Here is a 27,970-nt window from a genome sequence, read left to right as displayed (position 1 = left end):
TGCGCGGGCCCTTTGATGTCGCAGGCGCAAGATGCGGGCGCTCAGCTGCGCAGGGCGAGATTACCTTGCGAGCAACGCGGTGGACATCTGTAACAAGCAAATGAAAAATTAAAGGCGATTAGTGACCGACTATGCATTTTTATTTTATTTCATTATTTTGGATGGGGGTGGGGGGTAAAATGGGGCCTAGAAATAGAAGAGAAAGAAAGGAGTTCTGTTTGGAGAGGGGGAAATTTTTTAACATCTTCAGAAGCAAGTTCCCCAGATGCCCTCTGCACCTTGGCGGTGGGGCGGGTGTTTCCCGATGGGAAAGAGTTGTTTGCTGCCGACCGTGGGCCCTTGGCTAGGAGACCTCTGGGCCCTATTGTAGTGGCGGCGAGGCGGGAAGGGGATTGCAGACACCCTTCCACAAGGACGGATTCACTAAGGATGTATTTGGAAGATTCTGGTTTTTATTAGGAGTAATGAAAACAGTCCCTCTCCAGTTAGGACGTTAGTTATCTGATGGAAGTGTGCGGCCACGGGGCAGGAGTGAGAATCTTCGAATGGTGTCTGAAGAGGAAAGAACAGAAGAAAATCCAGCAGAGTGGCAGAATCAGGGTTTGTTTGCTGGGCTCAGCTTTTTAAATTGAGCTCTTTGGGGGCTCCCCCTAGGTAGGAGTACCACACCCCTACTTATCTCCAAATTCTTAGGGGAGTGGGATGGGTCTACCAAAACTTTTTTCCCCTCCGTTTTATTCACGTTGCCCCCCCCTGCACCCCAAATCTTAGCAAGAATTTGAAGCAGCACCATCCTCCCTGCAGAGGGTGACAGGCTGGGAACCAGGCCCTGATTCTTTTCCCCCCTTGGCAACAACTGCACAGATTTTTTCTCTTCCCTGCCCCCAACATCTGGTTCCTTTTCAGGGGATTTGGTACCCAGCATATCACATACACATTCAATCTAGACCCATTGGGTGTTTGCCTTTAAAACATTTATTATTGCAGTTCATCTCTTGTTCCCCTCCCCCCCCGCCTTTTTAAAATTTAAAACTAAGACCAACATGGTGCGATTTTTGACAAAGACCATCACAGAATTGACGTGATTCATCCAGACACTGTAGCCTAAGCTGGATCCCTTTGCTGTGGAGGTCTGGCCTCAGTGACATCATTGGCCCATTCTGCACCCCCAATGCCAAGCACCCAAAAGATTCCACAGGCAGCTCCTCAACAATTGTGGGGTGTGAGGAGAGGGTGATTGTTCTCAGGAGGCCTCAGAGCATTGAATCTTAAAGCCCCTTTACCGCTCTTTTGTCTGTAATTCCTGTTGTTTGGACTCCCCTCTTACCCCCAGTATATAATGCATACAGAGCAGACAGACAGGCAGACAGATGTCTCTGTGTGCTTGGGCCAGTCTCTGGGGGAGGGGCATAAAATCCCTAGGGAAGATGCTGAACCTCCCCCCCTCTTCCCTAGCATCTCCTTTATTGAAGCGGTTGGAAAATTTTGCATCTGGGATTTAAATAGCTGGGGGAGGGGAAGTGTAGGGAGGCAAAAGAGGAAGGAAAGAGGACGGAAGACAACGGCTCAGGAATTCCCTCTGCCACCTTCCCGCCACAGGAACTTCCGAGGAGGCTCCGACTGGGAGCTGGGAACGGAGTAGTTGTGGCTATCCGGGAGGCCCAGGCCTCGAGGAAAACATTTCCCATTCTGTGAACCACACAAGGACTTTGCGGTGTTACTTTTGCCGACTGCAGTGGCCAAGATTGCACAGAAACTCTCCTAATATGTTTTCTTGTTTACCTTCTGCCTGTCTCTTTCTCTATTTTCTTTATCCCAACCCTGGTTTCAAGCTACCCAGTCATGAGGGCGTCTGGGGGGGGGGTGCTGGATGTGACTGTAGAATCCATATGGGTACCATATTGATATTTTAAGACAATGGACATTATAGCAGCATATTCATTGAGCTCTAACAACTATTAGTGGTGACCTTCCTCCCTTCCTGCCTTCCCTGCTTCCTTCCTCACTCTCTCTTCAAGCCTCAATAACCCGGCCTAGACCTGGCAGTCAGGGTACGCGGAAGCAGCAACCGCAACAGCAACCCTGGTACCGAAGGCGGCGGCGGCGGTGGCGGGGCCAGGTGGCCGCGCGGGGCTTGGGGGCGCTGCGGGGGCAGCGGGGGCGGGGCCCGCGCCCTGACACACGTACCATTCGCTCAGGTCGGCGCTACGCGCCGCCACCGCCGCCGAGGAGGCCACCGGGGGCTCGCGGCCGAAGTCCGACGAGGGCGACACGAGGGCAGACGGTGTGGCCGAGTCGTAGCCAGAGCTGGGCGGTGGCGGCGAGCGCCCGTGCACCTTCATGTGCTTACGCAGCGAGCTGGGGTGCGTGTAGCACTTGTCGCAGCCGCGCACTTTGCACGTGTAGGGCTTGTCACTCGTGTGCACGTGCGAGTGCTTCTTGCGGTCGCTGCTGTTGGCGAAGCGCCGCTCGCAGCCCTCGAACTCGCACCTGAAGGGCTTCTCCCCTGGTGGAGGCAACGCAGAGACATTAGTGCGCGTGGGCTGTGGCCCCGGCTCGGCCTCACTACCCTACCCCAATTTCTGCCATTTTTGGGAAGAGAGCCACCAAAAAATTCAGAAACCTCTTTCCCCGGCGCCGCAAGCCCGGCACCCCCTTTCCCCGCTCAGAGCGCGCCCCCTGAGCTCCCTCCTGCACGCCTCCCCCCCTCCCCTTCTCCCGCCGGGACCTGGGGGGAGGGGACGGAGCAGGAGAAACAAAGACTCCATCTTAGTCGAGTTTCCTTCCTGGAAAATCCTGATCCACTCCGGTTGTTTTCCTCCAGATTTTCTCCACCTGGAGCCAGAAGCACCTTTGCCCGGAGAATAGAGTTGACTGAGGAGCTCGCATCTGCTCAAAATTGCTGTTCCAGCCAAATGCCTTTGCTCCCCACTCCCCGCCCAGCGGTCCACCCCAAACACATCCTGGCCCAAATTGTTTCTTAAAGTAGGTTTTGTGCAAACGCCAAAGCGATGGAATAATATCAGGATGCGCAGCCGATGCACACGGCATGTGCATGGTGTGCATTCGTGCTGCAGGGAAAGGTACTCTGGGCAATTCACTTCAGACGCGATTTTTACGGGGACTAGAGCCCCCTCCCCCTTCCCCTCTACCCCCTGAGGGCAAACATTTAGTAGCATTCTTCAAATCTTGCCTAAACCGTCCGGGATCCCTCCAGATACTCGCGCCGGCAATATTTTATTACGCTGCTCCAGCGGCTTCCCGGAGACTCCGCCGCGGAGACCCGGCTCTCCCAGTCCGAACTGACTGTGAGAGGCCGGGCGGCCTCCCTAGACCACCCATGGCCCACGGTCCGGTCTCCCCAGCCTGAGCCGAGAAACCGGCAAGGCAGGTTCTGCCCGGGCCAAGCGGGATCCGGGGCCATTCCCGCGATCGCACCCATGGTCGCGGTGGCTTCAGGATGAGCGCAGCTGCTGCGATCAGGCGAGGCCTGGCTCCGCGGACCGGAGGGCAAGCGGGCAGCCGGGGTAGGCCCGGGAGGGGCTCTGATCAGTGTTGTGATGCCCTGTAGAGCCGCGGGAAGGCGCGAGCGCGCGCTAAGGTGGCAATATTGGCCGAGGACAGAGTCCCAAGCCGGGAGCTCACCGCCGGCTGGATTTGCTAGCGTGTGGGGGAGGAAAGGACCCCAAGAACCCGGAAGCCCAGGTTCCTCTGGAGCTGCAGATGCTAAAGGAAGGAGAGAAAGAAATGTCCGGGTGCTGCAACAAATGGATGCTACCGGGCGCCCTGGGTTGAGGGAGAGACTACCAAGCGTCTGGCTAAGGAGGGAGAGATGCCCGGCTGGTGGAATGTTGCCTTTGGGGTTGCTTCTCCCGCCGCTTCCAGGAAAGATGGGTGCTTTGGGGCAGGTTTGAATAAACAAAGGCCCTACTCCCGAGTCCTCTTGAGGCTTAGGCAGAGCCAGAGGTTTGCGCACAACCCTCGCCTCCGCACGGCAGCGGGTTAGAGCCCAGGGCTCCTGCACTGCGCGGCCGCTGCGTCCTCCCGCTGCAGGAGTATTGTTAGTACAGTGGAACACTGGACAGTGCTGGCATCTGCCGTTTCTCGGCACACCGGTACAGTTTTATTTAGAAAGATGCACAATAAACCCTATGTCCCTATGTGCCCCTCGTTTTCTCCCCTCTGATCCCTGTTAGCATCTGCAAAACTAAAACTTTTCTTCCTCCCTTCCTTCTTTTCTTTCTAAAATCACTTACAAGAATCATGTAATTCAGGACCTGCAAAAGAAATCAAGATCTGCTAAGACAACAGAGGAGAAATAGAATTTGAGGTTGATTGCCACCCCCCAACTATTCCCCCGCACACACACACACATATCCCATCTTGTGACCGCCTTGTTGGACATTCATGTAAAACAGAAACAATGATTTCGTTCCAGACGAGGTACTGAGGCGAAAAAAGCAGGGCACTGAAGGTGATACGGGCAGCCTGTGAGTTCCAAGGCCCCTGGGAGGCCAGGTGAGGCCGCGCCCCCGCGCCCTCCCGGCCTCTCCCCAGCAGCGGGAGGAGCCCCGGACTCCTCGCCTAACTCTGCGCACCCCCCGCCCCACCCAACACGCAGCCTCCCGCCCTCTCCCTCCCACCAGATCTGGGCGCTGAGCCCTAGGTGGGTGGGTGGATGGATGTGGAGAAGCAGGGTTGGGCCGGGACCCCGCAGCCCGCCCTGAGTAGCCTGGGCCTGAGGCTGAGTCCTAAAAGGCCCGGAGTCTCCTTCTAGAGCCTCAGCAGCGCGAGAGGCCCCTGACCCGGCCCGGCGCCAGGCCCGCCCGACAAAGTTGGCAGTGGCGGGGCGGTTCGACTCGCGCCATTTTCTCGCACTTGTGGCTGGGCCGGGCTGTGCGAGCATTCCGCCCCGGCGCGGTCTCTCCTCTGCCTCGGATCCCAGCCCTACCTCCCTCTACCGACTGCCTGGGAGAGTGGGGTGAGCCCGCAACACAGGGGTCCCGGGAAAGGCGGCAGGCCCGCGTCTCCCTCGCGGCGGCACCATTGTTCCGGGATTTCTGTGACCGCCGCAAAGCGAAAGCTTTCGGAGTGGGATCGGAGCCGCTGCCCCCGAAGCCAGGCCTGGGATTCAGATCCCGGAAAATCTCAACTCCTGAGAAAGCAGCCTATTCGCCGCTTCCGCGACTCGAGGAAATGAAACGCCATTAATATTTGAAAAGGCAATTATTTTCCTGTTGAATCGAGAACCGTCTTCATGAATAATTTGTAGTGAGGTCTATTGCCATTTGAGAAACATTTTGTTGTTGTTGTTTTCTCCTCTTTGCATTACTTAGGAGGAGGGTTTGAGGGAAACGCCCAAGCAGGAGAGGCTCTGTAGATTTTTTTTTTTTTAAACTCCGGTGATAATGAATCAGGACTGCCAGTGGAAAGGGAAAGGATGCACTTAGAATTCTGTTCTGAATAGACGCAAACCTGAGCCAGCTCGGGCGCACTGAACTTGATTCTCTGCTGTAGGTCGATTGCACTGAGAATTTAACCATTTTCTGCTTCACGGACTTCAAACAGTAGGCCGGCAAAGAGCAGTAAAAGTTTGTTTAAAACCCCCCTGTCATTAAAAATGAGTTCCTACTCTGGCTCAGGACTTCTAGTCTACCTTCGTGGTGCGGGCCGCCAGCTCAATGAATAGGGAGCCTGAGGGCGGAGATCTGGGTCTCACTTCTCTCCTTCTTCCCCTGGATAAAAATCGGAGGGAGGGAGGAGTGGGGGAACAAATGCTTGCGAGAGGTTGTGGGGGGAGGAATCCTGGAAACAGCTCAGAAAAACTATACATTTCCGAAATAAAGTAGGAGACTTAAAAGTGGACTTTAATCTGGCCTCCGAGTGTGCCAATGTCCTAGCCAGGGACCTTCCCCAAGACTGAAGGGTTCGGGGGAAGAAGGTGGGATTTAGCAAGCTTCTTTCCCGGGTAGTGCCAACCTGGGTGAGTTCTTTGACTCTAATAATTGAGGATGTTTTCACCAAGAATAGACGTGCGTAAGGCAGAGTGCCAGGGAGTAGAAGTGGGGCACCAAGCTGGAACTTATTTCATCCCCTCTGTCTCCCCCATCGGTCCCCTTCTCCCGCACCCAAAATGGAGGAGGGGAGATGTTGACTTCTTAAACTTTGAGGAAGCCAGGGCAAGAAAACCCTAGCTAAGAAGAATACAAACATCGGGCTGCTAAACTAATTAATGTAACTTCACAGGCTGTTCTGGGAAGTGTGAAAACTTTCTCCTTGCAATTGCATCAATTAGAGATGTTTCTGGCCAGAGGAGTCCAACTTTGCAGGCTTTTGAGAGGGCGCCTTTTCTTTCTGTTAACTAGAAGTAACAGATGTGGTTGACACATGTCCCCATTTCACTTAACAGCGCAGTAAATGACATTTAAGGTGAATGAGTCTCCTTGGGTCTCTGCTAAAGCAAAAGGGAGGGTTTGTGAAACGTCCCGAGTGTGGGTCACCAAGGCTCCAAAACCGGGGCAAAATTAGCCCATGAGACCCTCAAATCCTAGAGAAGTCACTAAGGGCCTGGTGCGCTCTCCATTCAGGTGGCAGTCAGGTTGTCAGGCTGACTATTGGAAGAGTGTGCCTCACACAATTCCAAAGGGACAGGGAAAAATTAAATTGTTCCTATGTCTTTACAACTTTGAGGAACAGTGCCCTTTAAAATACCTTAAAATCAAACTCCGTAAGCAGGGACCACACATTTGCACACACAGAAACCCGAGCATCCCCTTCCCAACCCCCAGAGCAGAAACCTCATACTATCCTTCCCACACACAGCCTCAGGAAACTTCTGTGATTCTAATTGAAGGGCATAATTAATATTTTATGAACTTGGATCATGGAAACACCAAAATATCCCCCCTCCCCGCCCAGGTGGAACTTGAGGAAATCCAGCTCCGAGGGCCCAGAAGAGGCCCCCTGCCTCCCCAGAGGGTCCGAACGAGACAGACAGTGGCGAATACTGACCTGTGTGAGTTCTTTTGTGTATTTTGAGATTTTCTGATCTAGCAAAGACTTTGCCACACCCCGGGAAAGGACAAGGGAAGGGCTTCTCGCCCGTGTGCACGCGGATGTGATTTACAAGTTTGTATTTGGCTTTAAAGGGCTTGCCCTGGCGCGGACACTCCTCCCAGAAGCAGATGTGGTTACTCTGCTCAGGGCCTCCGACGTGCTCCACGGTGACGTGCGTGACCAGCTCGTGCATGGTGCTGAAAGTTTTGGAGCAGAGGCGCGGGGGTGCGGGGCCGTCGGCCGCCAGCCACTTGCAGATGAGCTCCTGTTTGATGGGCTGGCGCATGTAGCGGAAGAAGGCGCCGGGACCGTGGGGTGCGGCGAGGTTCATGGTCAGGTTCATGCCCCCGTAGTTGTGCAGGGCTGCGGCAGCTGCCAGGGCGTCGCTGCGGGCCACAGGTCCCGGCGGGAAGGGTTCGGGCCGTGCGTACATGTCTCCGGGGAGCCCCAGACGCAGGAGTCCGTTCAAAGTGCAGCCAGGGGAGGCCTGGGGAGGCTGCTCGTGAAAGCCCGGTAACACCGAGGGGCTGGAGGCGGCAGCGAGCTGGGGGCCATGGTGTCCGGAGCTGCTACCTGTTGTTGAGACAAATAGCGCGAGTGAGAACGGGTGGCAAGGGCTGAGCGTCCTACCCGGCCCCAGGGGGCAGGCCCAGCCCAGCCACACCACGGCCTCGGCGGTCAACGCCGGCACCGAAAGCCAGACTGCGGCGGCTGCGATCCGGGCGGACAACGCGAGGCCAAGCGCCTCCACCGCGGTCCGGCTGGGCGGCTGTTCGGTAGAGCCCCCTGTCGCTTCATGAGCAGGAGAGTGATGGTGGCGGCGGGGTGGGTGGAAGGGGTAGTGGGGTGCGCAATGCTGAGGCTGTGGGTTGCTGGGTGCCCCTGGGCTCTGCTCCAAAGGGGTCCGACTGGCGCTCCGAGCGCGCTTTGGCGGCCAACTCCCCAAGGCCCTCGGGGCCGCGGCGCCCTGCGGGGGAGTGGAGGTGGGGGAAGTGGTGATGTTGTAGGTGGTGGTGGTGCCCAAGAGCCCCGGCCATATATACGAATTTCAGCGGCCAGCTCGGCTGGGAGAGGGAGGCCTGCTGCATCCCGGCCGGGACTCCCCGGAGCTCCTTAGGTCGGGGCGCTCACGCCACCGTCACCTGACGGCGGGGAGGGGAAAGAACAGCCATAGACAACTTCTGCAAAGTTCCCCCCCACCTCAAGTTTTGGGTTGTGACTTTTTTTTCTCCCTCTCTATCAGTCTTTAATGCCTACTTGAAATCCTGTACACTACAGAGGCAGCAGCGGGGCGCGTGAGATAGTGAATAGAGATTCGGGGCCGTGGCCCGGGCCCGCCGAGAGGAACAATCGCCTAAGTCGCCCATTGGCCCGCGTCCCGGTCCGACGTCAGCGATGACAGGGCCCTCTGCACGGGGACACACACACACACTCTCTCTCTCTCTCTCTCTCACACACACACACACAGAGTCACAACTGCTCCCGTTCCCCTCCCCACCCCCCAGCTCGCTCTTCTACTGCTCATGCGCTCTGACCCGGGCGCGGATTCTTTTCTCTACTCGTGAGCCCCCTCCCCCTTCTCTCCCCGAAAGCTGGGCAGATCTGCTCTGCCTCGCCGCTCTTGGAAGTGAGCGGGGCTGGGTTATGCCTCCATTCCCCACGGCTTTGGGGAGGGGGCGTTGCGCTGCACGTAAAGTCCTTCCAGGCAGACCGGACCCCCCAGCCCTGCTGGGGCCGATGGACAGCACCCGGAGCGCGGGGACTGCGGCCTGCTTCGGCAGCTTGTCCCGGGAGTCGGGAGGAGGCGAGGGCCGGGATCCAGGGAGGAAAGGCGGCTGCAGACTAGGAGGCCGGGAGCGGGGGCGATCCTAGGCTAACAGCCCTTGCGCCTAATTTTGTTTTCTCGCTTTTCCAAATTTTCTCGCGTCGCTCAGCTTTCTCGCTCTCGTTCTTTCTCTAGCTCTCGCTCTCAGTTCCACGAAACCCCTGAGCACACTTCGCCTTCCTACTTGGATCCTTTCTTCTCCCCTCCCCCTCTGTCTTTTCCCCACTCCATTCTTCCCACTTAGCCTTGCCGGCCCCTCCTCCCGGGCGCCTGGAGCGCCCAGAGACTGGCGGACCCAAGAATCTGGCCCTGAGCCGAGCCCCAGGACTGGGCCGGAGACGGTGATAACCTGGGAGAGGCTAGCTTCGAACCCACGCCGCCCTCCCAAGAGGGCCTAAGAATCCTTCCCGCCGCAAATCACACCGACCAGCGGGCGACGGGCCAAAGAAATAAAGGCGAGGGGAGCGCAGCGAGGCGGAGCGGGTCCTCTCCCCAGGTCTCTCTCCCACTATCAAATTGCGGTCCTGAGCTCTGTACTCTGCCGCCGGGCGGAGCCTTTGGAAAAGGGAACTTAAGAATCGTTTCCACTTTGAGCTCCCTCTGGCCACTTGTTGCCCGCGGCCGGAGTCTCTGTCTCTACTCGCTTGCCTAGAGCCGAGGCCACGTTTCCCGGCCCAGGCTGTGAGAGCGACCTCGGGCCACGGCCTCCTCTCGCGGGATGCCCTCCCGGGCTGCGGGTTCCTCTGTCTTGGGGTGGGGATCGGCCGGTGGAAGAAACCTTCAGTTCTGGACCAGCCGAGTGTGGCATAAACAGGGGGGAGTGTCCTTTGTTTGTGCCGACCGGCTAGGGCCGGCTGCATCGCCCGGCGATTTAAAGTGCTGCTGGCCCTCAAGCCTGCGTTGCACTCAGTAGCCGAAAATGCCAACCTAAGTTCTCTCGGGGCTCCCCGGCAGCCATAGAAAGTGCCCTCAAAGCAATGAAAGACTTGGGTTTTTAAGAGAAGTTTGAAGGATTGAGTAAAAGACCCCACTCCCCTAGCAGAGGTGAGAAGTTTGGACAGATTATGAGGAACTCTGATGAAGTTGATTGAGCTGCCCCAGCCACCTCCAGCACCAAGAACTATTCTTAAACATTTCCTGGTCAGTAAATAACGGTTTCTTTTAAATTTTTAAAAATAATTAACTTATTTATAATGGTTGGCAGATTCTTTGAGCCTTTCTTCATTTAATGCATTGTTCCTGGCTCAGTGCCGCAATTTAGCGAGGGATTAACTTCCACAACAATTTTCCTCGGCTTTGACAAGTCCAGGTCTTTTTGCTCCTCCGGCCGGAAGAGCTTAAGCAAGCTACCAATAGATGCTGAGTTAGCATTAAAAAAAAAAAAAAAAAGTTGAAGGAGAGCATTTGACAGCTGAAGCCCTTCTGCTCTGGAAACCAAGGGCTTCCACACAGCAGTGTTGAGACTAGACTTGGAGGATTTGTCTCCTTTCTTGGCTTTCACCCTCTCCCACACTCTCGCTTTCTGCGGTTTATCCCTTTTGCCCACAGGTGCCTCCTCTGTTTTCCTGCCCTGTTTTCCCTTCCTCAGAGCGCTGGTTTCAAGGCTTCTCACCACGCAGGTGTCTTTTGAATGATACAGTTGTCTGGGCAAACCCATGAAGGGTTCTGAAAACAACAAAGACCAAAACAAAAAAACAAACCAGCATATTCCTCTTTGGGACCCCTTGCCCAGCACTTTCTCCTAACCATTCATCAACACAGAACTTAGTCAGCTCCTCCAGCAGCATTGAGGCTTAAGTGCGGGGGCACTGATGCAGTAGTCCAACAGTGAAAATATTTTCTTTCCCATCCAAAAGTTGGCAATCTACAACCTACTGTTCAGGACGTTTGTCAAACTAACCATCTAATTTGGCTTCCATGAAAACTCTGATTTGCACAAAAACGAACCCCTTAATATATACACCGTGACCACACCCGCATCAAAAGCTTTGAATAACAGTACAGAACAGGAGTATTCAAGTTGTTTTAGGTTGTGGACCCTTTTGGAAACCTGGTGAAGCTAGTGGACTTTAATAATCCTGTGCCTTTTGCCCACATGCATAATAGAAGAAGCTATAACATTCCATTAGAAGGTGGCGAAAATAAAGATGCATTTTTTCCCATCCAAATTTGTGGGACCCCCCCGCCCCGAATTCTAAGCACTGACTCCACAGACTCCAGGGATAAGAAGCAGAAGTTATATACAATAGACTGTTACTGCACTACCGTCTCTCTTGATAAGTTTACCCTTGAAAAGCTTTGAACACGTGTATGGCTTTTTGTGCCAACAGTGAAAGGGCAGATACATCTGATTCAGCCAAATTCACCAACAGTAACCTGGCCCCATGGAGCTCCTTCCCAGATGCAGACTTCTTTTGAAGCACTGAAAACATCTGGACCCATCCCGGGTAGATGCTTCTTGAATAGTCAGGGGTCAGTTGACCTAAGGTCACTAAGGTTACCTAATCTTTGCAAGTGCCTTGGAGCCACGTGGTTCACACCTTGGTCGGCTGAACACAGCAACGGGACCAAGCGTTCTCCCAGAGGGACATGTCCTCAGGGACAGAGATACCATTTTACTCACTAATATTTATAAACAGGAAACTCTGGGTGATTACATAAGGGTCTTCAAGGCGTATCTCTGAAATAAGCCCCAAAGCAGTACCCAGCTAATCACAGATGACAGATGGGGCACCGATGTCAGTGAGGCATATTTTAGCTTTCAGGGCCGTTCCTTTGAGTCTTCCAGTGCCCAGGTAGCAAGGATTCCAGGTTTCATTGACTATTCATTGGGTAGGCTAAGTAGTGGTGTCCCTCAATGGTGCTCAGAATTTTTCTTTCAAAAGTTATCTCACCACACTTACCCCTAATACCAAATGTTTGGCTGAAGCATTCTATTCCTAACCATGCTGGGGGTTATAGCATTGTTGAGTCCACATTTCTGCTTGATTTGCAGAAGAAAAAAAAAAGATACATTTGCAGCTCAGAGATCTTCAGCAGAGTTTCAAGAACCACTGGGGGTTTTCATGGGGGCCTATTTGGAGCAAGTTCCATCACCAGACTCCAAACATCCCTCCAGACCTCGAAATCATGCCCTAAGCACCTTTGTTTACAATATCATAAACTAAAGTGATTTCCTAGTCCTGCTGTATAGAAATATATTTGGTGGCCCTACCATCTGTTATAGCTCCTCATATCACTGGCTTAAGTGGGGGAATGTCTGACTTCCCTTCCTCGGAAAGGAAACAATGCGGGAGATTTCAGATCAATAGCTGGGATATTTTTTGCATTTTGATCTTTTCAACAATGCTAAATGATGATTATCTTGTTGCAGCTTATGCCCAAGCCAGGATCCCAGAAGCTGAGGGCCACTGCACAAAGCCTGACCAAGCGCAAATCTTGTTGCCTGAATATTGTGCATCTAGGTCTGCAGTCACTTGTTCAATCCTTTCTTCCCTGTTTCTGGCCAGGGTACCATCCAAAACAAGGGGGCAAATCCCTTCGTAGGCTATTCACAGACAGAATTCAAGATTCCTACAGCGAGAGGTTGTCTCTAGTCTTGCGGGAGAGAAAAATAACAACTTAAGCCCCAGGAGCCTTCCGTAGGTCCATGCCCACATCGTACAGAGGAGAAGGGGTCTGTCAGGATTTTGAAGATAAAGGAAGATATTCCTCCCCTCGTCTATGGAAGTTTGGGCTTTAATCATCATTAATGGAAGTACGTATGAAAGAAAATATGCTCGGATAAAATGCTCGGATAAAATTTAATTTCCCAGCAAACCATCATTTGACAACTGATTAGGAAACATTGTTAGAGGATCTTCCAGACCAGCACTGAGGAATTAAAACAACGGAATTTACATAATAACCACATCTCTCTAGAGAATTTGCCATCAAATCATCCCAAAATAATAGAAGAGAGTCATTTCCTAAGTTGTCCATTTAACTTTTATTAAGAAGGTTGCATTTCCTACCAACAAGGGAATACCTTGGAGGCAACCATCAGCTGGTGGTGTAGTTGAAATGAGGGAAACTAGATGCCTGAAAGGGGAAACACCCAACCCTAAATCATATGCTTATTCTAAATGGAATATTAAATTAAATTCTTCACAATGAAGGTATTCCTGACAGAGCGGCTGTCAGTCACTCCCTGTTCAGACACCACATTGTGGGAACATCGTGGCTGCCACATTGCGGAAGGCTGGTGTCCCTGGTAAAGATGATGCATATCATGTAAACCCCATCACCAAGATCAAAGTCTGCTCCTTTCATGTAAGCCAATACATGTCAAACCTCATTCCAATCAAATCGTCCGGAAATGAATTCAAGATGAATATGTCATAGAATAATGTGACAGTGGAACTGCAGAAGGTCAGGGGTGGTTGTTTCAATGAGAGAGTCGTCAAATATTAATTCTAGAATGTCCAGATGAGTAGACATTGAGGGGGATTAGCTGGCTGCTGGTGGGACGTTGTGTCGCTGATTTGTGTGCAAATGTATCAAACACCAAGGTGTTGTTCTAAGTTTCATTGGAATTCAAGAAACACCCCCAAACTCACAACCAACATAACCAAAAGACCAAAAAAAAAAAAACATACAAAAATAACTTCCTACTTAAAAAATAACTTCAGCAAACCAATATTCAAAAGAGGATATTAACTTACTTGACTCTTTCAGGGCGTTTCGGTAAAGCCGCATTCGTTTCCTCATCACCAGAGAAGTCTTGTATCTCATTTTCTGACTTTGAGCCTGTTTGGGAAGAAAAGAGAGACAGTCACTAGTTAAACGATTTCCTACATGCTCGTATGGCAAGACTGTGTGGCCTGAATGTAAGAGTGAAAGAAAGTGTTGGTCTGAAGATCTTTTCAGTGTTTTCTTTGACTATTTTCAAATTTGGAAGTGAAAGAAGAGACTTCTGCTGGGAACTACCCATATTTACTGCAAAATAATATATCCTGGTTGATAAAAAAAATATTAAAAATCATCATTTCCCAACTAGATTTTTATCCGTAACTTATTTGTGGATCTCCCTTACAGGTAGAGTTAAGCACACTTTCAGTCAGTCAGTGTTCAAACGTCTCTCACTCCAGAATTTAAACTTTTTTTATCTGAGAAGCCCCCATCATTTTCTTTAAGTTCATTAATTAATTGAGTTTAGTGAGAAGGGGGGCTGGGTGTCCTCTGGGAGGTTAGCAGGTTAAAAATTGAGTTGTAAGTGTTGGAACTGATAGGAGAGGAATTTCTTTGCAGGCGTGTAGCTCCTGTTGTGCCCAAGGTGGTGTGGAATCCCTAACCCTCGCGTGGCTTCCACCCCCTCACCCATCTGGAAGCCATCGCCGTTGGTTTTTGAAAGTGAATATAAAATTCACCGGTTTGGGGTGGGGGGAGATTATTTCTATCAATTGGTCCTGGCTGTCCACATTTTTTAGTTAAGCAGCTTAGAAATAACCCACCCCCACCCCCAAAATATTTGCATTCCTTATCAAATTCACTTTTTGGATAGAGCTATCCAGCCTTTGGTCACCTTAAAACCTTAAACTCATCTTGGGGACTTCTGCATCTGTCAGGCAAGGCTGAAGGCAGTGGAACAGCCAAACAGAGGCGATTCACCCAGCCCCAAACCTCAATCTGGCCTAGAAAGACAAACAGTCATTGAAAAGGTCTCAGGCTGGACAAACACAGCAAGCTCTCTGTCAATGAGGACGTCTGCCTGTCTTGACACTCCAGCCCACAGAACAAGCGGTTGTTTAACTTGTTGAACCACAGGCCAAATCCAAGTGGGCCTCTGCTATCTCAAAGACTTTCCAGTTCTCTATGCTCAAAGATCTCTTTCTCTCTCCCTCAACCGCCAACCCGGGCTTGAACTAGCTTAGGTATTTTCACCTTTCACTCCCCCTTCTTTTCTGGGTCCAAGCCTGAGGAGTGGGAGTAGGGGTTTAGACTCACCTTTTCTCAGAGGGTTTTATTTATTTTCGATTCTTTCTAACCAAAAGGCATCTGTCCCCAAAGGTAAGAAGCTCCTTCCCACACAAATCAGGAAAGAAAGAAAGCCCAAGTTTGCATTCCTACAGAAGGGCAGCGTGCTGGGTGTCCTTGCTCTAAAATTTCCTCATGGCAGGATGTCTGGCACAGGAAAAGTCCTGGTTGGTTGGAACTAATAGAATTTACTTTTTTGCTTCAGAGGGAAATGGGTGTGAGTTTCCCTAAAGAACTCTGTCCACACCTACAATGCTGCTCGAGCCCTCCCTTTAAGAGGCCTGGGTCCCTTCTATCCCCAGGTCCTGACAGTCTTTTGTGTATTATAAACCCACAGGCATGCAAACGAATGTCTCAGAGGCTGGACTTCAGGCAACTGGGACCAACCTTAAGCTGCTCCTGTAGCAGCTCCATCACCGGCCTGTGCATGGAACCTGGGTAAATATCTTCTCCTTTGGTTCAAACTCTGACCCCACTTAGCAAGCCAGTCATCTCGCTGAAGGAGGGGTGAGAGAATCTAGGAGCAGCCCCTGGGCCCCTGGACCTGAGATCCTTGCCAACCCAGGGATATAAAAGCCCTGAAAATGTTCAGCTTGGTTTTCCCCGAAAGATTGTTCCTGACTTGTCTCCTCACACCAGCCCTGGGCACTGAATCACCGGTCAGGAGCACAACCTGGGGACTTATTGGAATCTGCCTTCTTTCCCTTGAGACAAGAAAAGGGTGCCAATGAGCCTCAGTAATTGATCGTGCTGGGGGAGAGCTATGAAAGTGGGCCAGTGGGTACAGGCAAAAGACATCATTTTTCTTTTGGGGGAACACCAAGCCTGCACATTGTGGGGTCGCCCTAACAGGCGCAGGCCTGCCCAAGGTCAGAGGTCATCTTCAGCCTGCTTCCCAAGCCAGCGACTTCAGTCCCCGAGACTTCCCCACTGCTCCACACAGATTAAGCCGCAGGAGCGCCGGCAAAGGCATGTCCGCCTCTCGGCCACAGCTCGGCCGGCGGGGCGGGTGCGGAGCAGGGGCCCTGCAGGCTGTCTGGGAGCTCCCTGGCTAAAGGCAAAACGGCTCCGGCCTCTTCCCGTGGCCTGCTGTCGCCAGCTGCACCCGGAACCTCCCTGGCTCCCCTTCATCAGGCCCTCAAATACCAGGAATTTGGGCTGTGAGGCTGGGTTGTGCGACGGCCTTTTCTCATTCTTCTGTTCCCTAGAGGGAAAAGCTGAGGTTCCTCCAGCTGGGGCCTGAAGACTGGGCGACCTCCGTGTGCCCAGAATAGAATCTGCGTTAGTGGGTTGCTTGAAAGACCAGCCTGGACATTTAACCATCCCTTTGAACACCCCCCTACAAACCGCCGGCGGCCAGACAGAGGAAGGGAACATGGTGCCTCTTCGCAGGTCGCTCTGAGGCCAATGCTGTCGGAAAAGGGGTAGAAATATGACCTTGCGATCCAAAGGGAGTTTCCTGCAGACGGTGCAGGCCAAGTTCCAGCCCCTCCAACGCCCCTTCCCCATTCCAAAGACCTTGCTGGCTCCCAGATGTCCCCATGGACCATTCATCAACCCCAAACTTTCCCTTTGGGGCAGTTCTAGCTTTGCTTCACAGCCTGACTCTGTTCCCGCCCCACTTGTCCCTAATTTCCAGGGCCTCCATGTGTCTAGGGTAGTGGCCAGAATCCCAGGTAGCTGCGGCCTTCTCCTTTGAGAGCTAGTCGTAGCCCTCGTTCGCATCCGGGAGAAAGAAAGTCAAATCCCAAACCCACAGCCCGCCGCGCGCAGAGAGCGGGTCCCAGCGGTCAGCGTCCTGAGGCAGGACCAGACTGCAAGAAGGCGAGGATGCGGGCCCCGCAGCTGACCCAGCCGGCATCCCCAGTCAGGTAGCGGTGGAGAAGCTCCATCATCTTGCTGCCAGCCGGGGTAACTTGGCTCCTTTGACCCTGGAGAGGGGAAGCCGAGTCTTTCCCTGCCATCCTTGCGGGGGCAGGACGGAGAAGCAGTCTGCAGCGGCCCCCTCCTGCGCGGGCCCAGCACTCGGGGCGAGGGAAGCTCTGGGCCACGACTCCCCTTCTTGGGCCAACGGTGGGGCACCCAGGCGCTTTACAAAGAGGGGAGGGAAGGCGGGCAGGCAACAAGCTGCCCTTGGTCCGCGTGCCAGTGGGAGCCCCATTCGTCCCCCTTGCACCGCCCCCCAGAAGAAGGGATGGACTCATCTCCAGCGTAGCCTCTCGGCGGAAGGGCCCCCTCCTCCCCTCAGTGTCAGCGGGGTGGGGCCTGTACCCACGGTTGGGGGGCTACGGAGGGAGGGGGATGGGGGAAAAATCTAGCTGGGCCTCTTATCCCAGTGGGGTTTGGGTGCCTCCTACCCCGCTGCTGGGGGTACAGGTCCGGTCTGTCTGCCCCCCGGACTCACGCACTTACCCCACTCCACCTGTTGCCGGGATCGCCTCATTTCTGCACATCACTTTGAGGTGCCTGAGGGGGACCACAAAACCCTCCAAGCCTCTCTTTTGTGGTTCCAGCGAGGCGGGCATCTTTCATTTCTCCTTTTCCAGCTTTCGGGAAGCAGTTAGGGAATGTATGATGAAGCAGAAATGAGCCGTCAGGATGATATTTTAATGGCTTATATGTCACGTTGGTGCATGTGGCTTTGAACTGGAGCCGCTTGCGTTTCCTGCAGAGAGCGCCGCAAATCCCACTTGATAACTTCTACAACCCACAACTTTTTTTTTCTCACATTCACTCTTACTCTGTATATTTGGACGCGTTTCCTAAAAATACCCTCTTGTCAACGTTCCCCTTGGATATTCCACGAACAGGAGAGGAGAGGACTGACTTTTCTTTTTTGAAGAATTATTTTCCCTCTCCCCCTCCCAACGGCGTCTACCCTTCTCCCCTCAGGTCCCCTCCCTTGTTTTTTTTTTTTTTTGAAAGGCAGGAGAGGTGGGTTCAAGATTTGTTCTCCCTGGTGAAAGCAGTACAGCCTCTAGAGAAAGCTTCTCCTTGCAGATAAGATTTTTACAACTGCAGTGGAGGCAGGATCCAAATTTCCCTTGTAGGCAGCAGGAAAGACTCTGAGTGGCTCCGATATATCTTTTTAAAAAACAAAGTATATAACAGTTTTTTTTTTAAACCACCCCTCAAGCCCCATCCCTTTGCCTTCGTTCCCCCATCCTTGTTCCACTCAAAGCTGGCAGGGAATTCGGGGGCTGCTGCACTCAGACTTGTTGCTGGGGACCGAACATTTGCTATTTTTTTTCATTCTCAAATTTCTATTTCCCAGCACAACAAGCGCAAATGCTCAGCCAGTTTCCTTCAGACACCAGGAAACCTTCCCAGCTAACAGAAGTCCAGTTTTGAGCAGGGAGAGCCCAGGGAAAGGGCAGCTCAGCTCGTCAGCCCCAAGCGAGAATCTAGTCGATGAAAAGACCAGAAAACCAGAAAGGAGGACAGGCCGACGCTGACCCTGCCTTCTTCCAGCCTGTGCAGCCCGAACAGGCGACTGGGCAAAAAATGTTCATTTTCATTTTCCTCTCGCCCAGGCACTGGTGAGTTTCCTAACGGGGCCGCCTGTGAAAGGATGAGTTGAGTTCTCTTTGTCTGAGAAAAGAGTTTAGGGCTGTGATTCAGCTGCAAAGAAGCCAAATGAAGTTAGAAACAAAGGGCAAATTGAAGGATTCCGACTCTTGGCTTTTTGTGTTTTCCTTACTAGAAAATAATTAGACCTAATGAATATGCAGACGCTTCAGCTAAACCCTCGGCCTGGGCTGCTGGGTTTTAAACAGAGCTGCGGAGAAATGCAACCTTCATCCCCCAACCCCCCGCATCCTCATGCATTTTTTGAAATGCATAAATGTTGCTCGCCTTAATTGATTGAGTCACAGGGATTTTTTTTCCTGCTTTTAAGTGCCATACTCCTCTACCTTTCAACAATCATTTTAATATATAGTCAATGGCTCTTTGTGGACGGGACAAAAAGCAACTACGCGCAGTTGTTGAATAGACTTTGCGCTGGGCAAAGACAGGTTAATCGAGGGCCGCATCGCGAAAACAAGCGAGTGTTGTATGTTTGCACTGAATCCAAATGTCTGCATTTTCCTAACTAAATCAAAGGGAGTGTTATTTCTTTTTCTGCTCACTCATCTGAAGGTAAGTAAATTTTCTCTGGCGATCAAAAGCCTGGTCGGCAACAAAGACCGCGCCCGCTTTTTCCACCGTCCTGGTGTGGTGAGTTACGGAATTTCAATAACTGTGACAAGGGTGACTAATTTGTGAACTAGAAAAGGTTTGAATGTCACAAAATTTACATTGGTCCTATCTATCGCAGATTTAAATACCAAAAAAAGTATTCGGGGATTTCTAGGGAGCTTTGGGCAGTCCTGAAGAACAATGGCGTGTTGGGAAATTTACAGTTTTACCTGAATGAAAGGGGCCAGGGTTGGGAACAGGAGTGCAGAGAGAGGGGTTAGTGGGGGCAGACACGGGAGACTAGGGAAAAGGGAGAAAAGAAAAGAATAACACAGGAAAGGAAAAAAAATAAAAATCAGCAACAATGTTTTCAATTTGCTAAAAAAAAAAATCCCCACACAAAAACAAAAAACCCTGAACCTGGAAAGTTGGAGCTCTCATCCACCTGTGCTTATTTTTTGGGGGGAGGAGGGAGCAGGAAGTCTGATTGATTTGATAACAGTGAGAAAATCGAGGCAACCGGTTATCCTCAGAAATCACATTTCTGGTAAAGAGAAAGTGGTGTGTGCCTGTGTGCTCCCGAGATCTTAAATTATAAACAGGAGGGGGACGAAGCAAGAGGGAAGCGAACTTCAAACGGAGCAAATAACAAAAGCCTCCTTTGCTGCCCTTCAAGGCGGGGACAGGGGGAAAGAAAGAAAAGAAAGTTGCTGAATCGGGACATTCTGGAAGTGCCTTAGCTGTGTTTACCAGCCCCATCCCCGCCTCCTGTTCTCGGAGACGCCCGAAGTCGCTAATCGCTCAGCTAAGAGCAGGTCTGAAGAAGGACAAGATAGAGAAAGAGAGATGGAGAGGGAAAGGGAGAGGGATACGGATAAAGAGGAGAGAGAATGTATATGACTGCGAAAAGGAAAAGAAATCGTGGCAAAAATTTTTTTCCATGAGAAGAGGGGAAAAATTTGGCTAAAAAAAAAGTTGCTACTCCTGGCAGCCCTGTTTGTCAAAAGGGGATGTCAAGCGCTTTACAATACCTGGGATTGATGAGGCGGGCGGGCCAATGAAAGGCGCGCGGCGCCTCGGCGCGCCCTCCGTTGGCGCGGCGGCTGCGGGCGGGGGGAGCGCGGGCACACCAATGGGCGCCCGCGTCGGCAGCACGTGACGCCTCCCCCTGCTCCCATTCATCAAGGGGGGGACGGTGTCGTCCTTTCAATTCATTTATCTGCAGGAATGATTGCTGCTATCAGTCTCGCGCTCACCGCCCGGCTGAGGAGGTGAAAGTTTCTCCCCAGGAAGATAAACCGCAAAAGACAATATTGTGCATGATTTGCGCCTTTTCTTTGGCTTTTTCTTTCTTTCTTTTTTTTCTCCCCCTCCACCCCCCTTTTTTTTTTTTTTTTTTTTTTTTTTTGCAAAAAGCAGAGGGGGAAAAAGGAGAGTGAAGGAGCGAGGAGGCGAGCCTGAGAGAAAGGAGAGAGAGAGAGAGAGAGAAAAGAAAGGGCGAGGGGCTAGTAGAGAAGTGAGGAGGGGCGTACGGCGCGAGGCGGAGAGAGGGCTAGCAGTCGCTGCTCCGGCGCTCACATTCCTCTATGCTACAAATCCGGGAGGAAGTTTTTTGGGGGAGCTGAGATGCTCCATGCCTTTCCCTGGGCAGCCTTGACGCGGGGTCCTCTCGGCAGAGACTGAGCGGCGAGAAAGTGCTAGCCGGGCCGGCAGGGTCTGCTCGGCGGGCGCCGGAGCCCGCCTTGCTCGCGGCCCGCAGCAGTCAGGCTTCCCCGCGCTTGGCCGGGCGGGCGCCCCGGCGCTCCGCGCCGCTGCCTGCAGGCTAGGACTTCGCGAGGTGGGTCGACTCCTCCTCCCTCCTCTTCTTCTTCCTCCTCTTCCTCCGCCTCCCGTTCCTCCTCCTCCACTACCTCCTCCTCCTCCTCCTCCTAATTTTCCCTCCTCGGCGGGCGAGGGTGGGGGGGGCGGGGGAGGCCGGGGCTCGCCCCGAGCAGCCACGATGCTCCTGGACGCCGGCCCCCAGTACCCCGCGATCGGCGTGACCACCTTTGGCGCGTCCCGCCACCACTCGGCGGGCGACGTGGCCGAGCGCGACGTGGGCCTGGGCATCAACCCGTTCGCCGACGGCATGGGTGCCTTCAAGCTCAACCCCAGCTCGCACGAGCTGGCCTCCGCGGGCCAGACGGCCTTCACGTCTCAGGCTCCCGGCTACGCGGCTGCGGCGGCCCTGGGACATCACCACCATCCGGGCCACGTCGGCTCCTATTCGAGCGCAGCTTTCAACTCCACGCGGGACTTTCTGTTCCGCAACCGGGGCTTTGGCGACGCGGCGGCTGCAGCCAGCGCGCAGCACAGTCTGTTCGCTGCTTCAGCCGGGGGCTTCGGGGGCCCACACGGCCACACGGACGCCGCGGGCCACCTCCTCTTCCCCGGCCTTCACGAGCAGGCGGCGGGCCATGCATCGCCCAACGTGGTCAACGGGCAGATGAGGCTTGGCTTCTCGGGGGACATGTACCCGCGGCCCGAGCAGTATGGCCAGGTGACCAGTCCGCGTTCAGAGCACTATGCCGCGCCGCAGCTGCACGGCTACGGGCCCATGAACGTGAACATGGCCGCGCATCACGGCGCCGGCGCCTTCTTCCGCTATATGCGCCAGCCCATCAAACAGGAGCTCATCTGCAAGTGGATCGAGCCCGAGCAGCTGGCCAACCCCAAAAAGTCGTGCAACAAAACTTTCAGCACCATGCACGAGCTGGTCACGCACGTCACAGTGGAGCACGTCGGCGGACCCGAGCAGAGTAACCACATCTGCTTCTGGGAGGAGTGTCCGCGCGAGGGCAAGCCCTTCAAAGCCAAATACAAACTGGTCAACCACATCCGCGTGCACACGGGCGAGAAGCCCTTCCCCTGCCCCTTCCCTGGCTGCGGCAAGGTCTTCGCCCGTTCTGAGAACTTAAAGATCCACAAAAGGACGCACACAGGTACGGAAACGGCTGTCCTTGACACCCCTCGTTCCCTATCCCAGGCCTGGGACCCGAAATCCAAAAGTCAGCGGCGGGGGCGCACAAACCCGGCCTCGGTTGGGTCTGGAAGTCAGATTCCAGCAGGCAGACAGCGAAAATGTGTGCTGGTTTTTAGTTTGAAGCTTGAAATTCTGGTAAAGTACAGAGAGGATCGGATTAGAGGGATCTAGGGTTATAGATTTTTAAATGAGAACTAAAAAAAGGCGGGGAGAGCTGAGAGACAAACCCTGTTTTGCGGAGCCCTTGGTGCGCGCGAAGCCGGGAGAGGTGGCCGGCTCCCGGCGGCGGCGGCAGCGGAGGCGCCAGCCGCTCCAGCTGCAGGCGAATCTAAACGTTTGCTTTCGGCCAACATCCCCTCTCCACGCACCTTAGTGAGGACTTTGCCAAAGGAAGGAGCTGAGGAAATTGGAGGAGATCGGATGAAGGGGCCCAGAAAGAAACAAAAATAGAGACAGAAAAGAGGGGGTGGCGATGGTGAAAGGAAGTCAATCGGGCCTGAGGGGGCTTATGCATATTTAAAGAGCCCCGATTTTAGTAGTGACTTGTTTGTGAGCAGGCTTGAGGAGTCGGGGAAGTCAGCAGAAGGCGGAGAAGTCCGCTTTGTCAATTAGATTCTGTGAGGACTTTTCGAAACACCGAATGCCCTGAGTTGGCCTTTAAAAATAAATAGACCGGTCGGGCGCAGTTAAAAGAAAAGTTCGCGGCGAGCTCAGGGCTCTAGTGTGGGTTGGGCAGGCCATTCTGGGCCTCTTGGGCCAACAAGGCCGGGAATCCGGTCTGCTTCCCTGTCCTGGTTTGCCCGGGTGATTTCTGAGTACTGCGTTTGGAACTTGGCGTTTTACGCCGGAGCCAGGGAAGAATTTGCGGCGCCGAGCTCTCGGCCCGGATTATCCTATAAAATGTGAGTGTGTATAGGGGTGGGGTGGGGTGGGGGCGGCGACGAGCGGGGTGCGGAGCGTCGGGGAGGGGGTAAGGGGAGGAGAGAAGAGCAAAACAGCAGGAGAATCGGCCCGGAATGTGAAAATTAGAAACCTAGAGCTAGGTAGAAGCTGCCTGAAGTCGTCTGTATAGCCCCGGGCCTAAAAACCAGCAGCCAGACCTGCTGCTACTCTGGGATCTAAAAAACTACCACGACCACTAATAATAATAATAATAAAATAATAAAATCTGGATCTAATTGGATTAAGAGTTAAAATAGTTCAGATGTTTAAAATTCCAATGCAGATATATGACTTTGTTAAAGATCCCGGTTTTGAGCTTGCAAAGTGTTAACCCTGGGCCGCTGCCTTTTTAATTTTTGTTTTTATTTTTTCCTTTTGTTTAATTTTTAGAAAAGAGCCGCGGGGTTTGTTCTAACCAGACCTGTCTCTTTCTTGCCTTTCGCACCAGGGGAGAAGCCCTTCAAGTGCGAGTTCGAGGGCTGCGACCGACGCTTCGCCAATAGCAGCGATCGCAAGAAGCACATGCACGTGCACACGAGTGACAAGCCCTATCTTTGCAAGATGTGCGACAAATCCTACACGCACCCCAGCTCGTTGCGCAAACACATGAAGGTAATCGCCGCGCTCTCGCCGCCCGCCTTGGAGCCAAGAGCCCGCTCAGCTCTTCGGCCGGGGTCGGGCGGCGAGTGGCAGCCGGGCGGTGGCAGGAGCCGGCAGAGGCGGAAAGGCAACGATTCCTCTCTGCTGACTGGGGCTGGGCAGAGAGGGCGGGGGCTGGGAGAGGAGATGGGGCCACCCAAGACCGTTCTAAATTTACTGTTTAATAATAAAAATCAAAAGAAGTGAGCACTCTAGCAGAGGCCGCGACTGATGGGGAGCCAGGACAGCCCAAGCGGGATGATGCTGACGAAGCTGCGGCCATGGCGGCTTGGCTGGCAGCGTTGGGCAGAGAGTTGGGGTCTTGCACGCGGTCCTGAGCGCTGGCTCCCCTAACCCTGAGCAAGCAACGTTCAGCGGCTGCCGTGAGGTCCATCTCAGGCTCTGGCCTCACATCCAGCCTCCCCCTCCCTAGATATTTTCTTTTGTTGAGTCCCCAGGGCACTGTCCCTCCGCAGAGCCCAGCCTCTGCAGGGCCGAGGCGGGGCAACCAAGCCCAAGTCCCGCGGGTCCGGCCTCCCTGGAGTTCAAGGGGATCCAGGGCTCCTGGGGGAGGCAGCGCGCGGCCTTCATCCCCCCGGGCGGCCGCCGCGGCGGGTCTTTATCTCCGTAAAAACGCGACTTTATTCCCGCAGGTCCACGAATCCTCCTCGCAGGGCTCTCAACCTTCGCCGGCCGCCAGCTCGGGCTATGAGTCCTCCACGCCGCCCACCATCGTGTCTCCCTCCACAGACAACCCGACCACCAGCTCCCTGTCGCCCTCCTCCTCCGCGGTCCACCACACAGCCGGCCACAGCGCGCTCTCTTCCAATTTTAACGAATGGTACGTGTAAAATCAGAAACAAAACACCGAACAAAACCCTATTTAAGAGACTGAGCACACACACACATACAAAATATTACTGAAAGAACCCTGAGCATCAAAAGAGTCCCCTCCCCACCCCCTAATCCTATTTTTTCTAAACCTGCCGATAGACCCAGGACCGAGTAAGAGAGAAGCACCAAACCTTTACATTTTTTTTTTTCTTAGTTTGGCAAAGGCTTGGTAGCCAAGGGGTGGGAGGGGGGTGGAGAAGAAGGCGGTCGCCTGACCAAATGCCGCCAACCCCGAGGGCCAGTTTCTCCTGGGAATCTGAAAAGGCTCTCTGGGAGTCGGCTTTTTTTTTTTTCTTTCTTCTTTGCATTCTTGTAAATACAGAATTATTAGCTTAAAACTGTACTGTTGGATTCTGTATATAGTTATATCTTGGTTGGAACGGGGGGGTGGGGTGGGATCGTGGCGTTGTGGTCTTTGCATTGGGGAGGGGGAGGGGCTGGGGGGAGGGCGGAGGGGGGAGGGGTGGGCGGCCGAAAGCCAACTGTTTGTACTGAATGGCAAGAATGTTCTAGTAAATGTGTACCAAAATGTGAATTACTTTGTACGATTACAGTCTCCACGTCGATCTAACAGAATATTATTGGTATTAATGTGCTTTTTTTGTATAAAGTGCAAACATTTCGTCCCAAAGTCTAAGTACTTTAGTGCAGTAAAATGTTGTTTTCACGTCCTGTCAAGAATTCGTATAGTACGAGCCTGGATCTGCGTGTCAAACTGTTCCATTTGTTTATGTAAAGTGATATTAAAAGAAGATATAAACTATAACTGTCCGTTGCTTTTGGCAAAAGATACAACCACATAATGTATATAATTCCTAGTTTCCATATTTATCCGCATGTAAAGGGCTGGTTTATTCATGTTACAGCTATTCAATATTTATGGCTAGAAGAACTCGTATGTACACTTTAGTTTCCAGAACTGTTTGGTAACCTTTCGTACGTTATTAAAGATTCTTAAATCTCAGTGATTGTGGTAGGAATTTCTTCTTCATCCCCAGCAACCTGCTGCCTCTTCTGCCAGCCTTAGTGGGTCTTGGGAAAAGCTCACCAGTCTTCCCTTTCTGTCATCGCAGGTCATATAAACGTGATAAATGAACGCTACCCTGCTGGCTCTCCGAGAGGGTGTAATTAGTATTTATATCAAAATTTATGAAACAAATTTTCGGCCGCAGTATAATTTAAATGACCTTTGCAGACATAGAATAACAACCATAAAAATAACAGAAATAGATTGCGCAGGCGACATCAATATTAATGTAGGCGAATTGTCAGAAGCTCAAGGACTCGCTCTGCAGCTTTGCAAATGAACTTGCAGCCAAGGGTTCTGCTGTCCCCCAAATTAAATTCCCCGAGTTGAAACCAAGTTGCAGATTTACAATATCATATTTTAAATTGCTGTCTTCAATTAAACCATTTATGGCCATAATTAATTTTCTGGATGTCGATGCATGCTTTTCCAGACCTTCCTTCTTTGTACGAAAGTAAACCTCCATAAAGCATTTTACTTATATTTCTTCAAACGTGATGCTAATTTAAATTAATTACTTCCTGTGATACGTTATTATTCCTATAATTTTGCCAGTTATTAGTTCTCTCAAAAATACATATAGAGAAGAGAATTATTTTATGTAATTTGATTATCTATCTCTTTTATTTATTTCTCATTTACTTAAGAAATTCGTTCCATTGGCTGGCGTTGATACAGTAAATTTGTAAATGAGAAGACAATATAAAAAAATCTAAATTACTTGTGCTTAATGACTGTAGCAGAACGCCTTTTCTCTAAATCAGATTGTCTTTCTTGCAGTTTAGTTTGATAGATTTGCAAGCTATGCTGCTCCCTCGAAGTTAGCTGCGCTGGTAGGAACGTGAGCTTCTTTGTCTCTGGTTGTAGCTTGCATGATCGCCCCATTAAGCAGACAGCGTAGCCGGAGATCACAAATCAGGGCCTTGGCTGTAGTTGCAAGGGTGCTGATGTGTCAGAGCACAAGACGGAAACTGAACCCACTGTAGGCAAGTAGGAACCGAGACTTGCATCTTTAATATACAATGTTATGTGTGACTCTGAGAAGGAAAGCAAGACGGAAAAACCCTCAAGAGTATGAGAACCGCTTAAGATACTCATATCTGTTTCGAAGTGTACCATTGACCAATTACAAAATCAAAATGTTAAATTCACTTAAAATTTTTTTGACTCGTCCTTTCATTGCTTGCTATTTGTATTTGTCACTTTTAGGCAGCAAAGTTTTTCTAGGTAAGGAGGGGATTTGCTACACTTTCTGTAGCACATCAAAAACTAGAGACAGTGGTGTTTAACTTTTAAAAAATTGTTTTTGTGATCTATAAGAGTAAAGATTAACCTTTCATGAAAAGAGCGCCACCTTGCAAGGTTTGGTGAGATTTAAGGAAGTTGAACACCTAAGCAGAAATTGTTGCTGGTTCCGAAAACCTGTGAGACTATAAGCTGGCCCCAGTTGGCTCTGGAGGTTTAAAATTAACTAACAGCATAGTAGTTGAAGTGATTCCAGACATTAGGGCCAATAATTAATAAACATAGAAAATAGCTCATCTCTCTAGGAAAGAAAGGTAAACACCTCAATTAATAATCCTTCCCTTTCCTTTAGAGATTAGAATGTCTGGGAGTCTGATATAAGTATAATAATAATAACAACAGTACTTTTATAACTTTGTTAGTATATTTAGGAAGATAGTCAATGAGTGTATTTTTCCTTTGACCATTCCTGAAAGCAGTTTACTTCAAATTTGGAAATATAAATGCCTCATTATTTGTTATGTACCTGATGCCTTTTTAAACTTTAATAACATAGTATAATAATACAATATCATACTATGATATATGATTTAAGTAGTATATTTTAAAGATAAATTTTAGGGATAAATGTTTACTTCAAAACTACTTCATATTAAAAAATTTTTTAGACATTGAATGCCAAATAATTTTTTTTTAGAAAACCATTTGAGGAGTACTGTGTGTGTGTGTTTGTGAATAACCTCACTCACCAGAAAGGAACTTTTATAGTAGAAGCCAATATTTATGCCAGTCCCCCTTATGCATTCTCTTCTCCAACACTTATCCCAAAGAAAAAGTCATTAATGATGTAGGTTGCCTAAAATAATGCTTCAAACTTAAATGTAGTCTATTATTTTGCTGGTACCTTTAATGTTTGCTTCTTGGGATGTATTCTTTCTACTTTTCTTCATGGGCTATTAGGTTTTGAAATACATGAATGTGAACAGCGAAATATATTGTTAGACCCTATTTAGCAGGAGCTGAAGATGCTGCGAATGGCTGGTTTGTGTGTGTAGCTGTGGATTTTGATTTAGGCAGAAAGCCATCCTGGTTCATATTTTCACTGCATTGTTTTCTATCACTATCA

The 27,970-nt window shown here is 51.4% G+C and overlaps 2 protein-coding genes and 1 long non-coding RNA gene across 3 annotated transcripts in view; 2 read left to right on the top strand and 1 right to left on the bottom strand.

The window, feature by feature from the left end:
* Positions 1-27,970, top strand: part of LOC307186803 — a 332,981-nt gene that overhangs the window by 232,227 nt on the left and 72,784 nt on the right. The window lies entirely within an intron of this gene.
* ZIC4 (Zic family member 4) lies at positions 8-13,669 on the bottom strand. Its single transcript, XM_079922417.1, has 4 exons — positions 13,585-13,669; positions 7,012-7,629; positions 2,188-2,506; positions 8-87 (listed from the first exon to the last, which is right to left on the bottom strand). Coding segments are annotated over exons 1-4 (1,008 nt in total). The 5' UTR covers positions 13,655-13,669; the 3' UTR covers positions 8-86.
* ZIC1 (Zic family member 1) lies at positions 21,075-24,529 on the top strand (the record flags this gene model as incomplete). Its single annotated transcript, XM_079921254.1, has 3 exons — positions 21,075-22,056; positions 23,488-23,651; positions 24,332-24,529. 3 exons carry the CDS (start codon positions 21,075-21,077, stop codon positions 24,527-24,529), a joined length of 1,344 nt encoding a protein of 447 aa, XP_079777380.1.

Source organism: Stenella coeruleoalba (genome assembly GCF_951394435.1).
Source record: "Stenella coeruleoalba genome assembly, chromosome: 5".
NCBI lineage: Eukaryota > Metazoa > Chordata > Mammalia > Artiodactyla > Delphinidae > Stenella > Stenella coeruleoalba.
The sequence above is the reverse complement of the archived record's forward strand: the minus strand, read 5'-3'. Positions and strand labels throughout refer to the sequence as shown.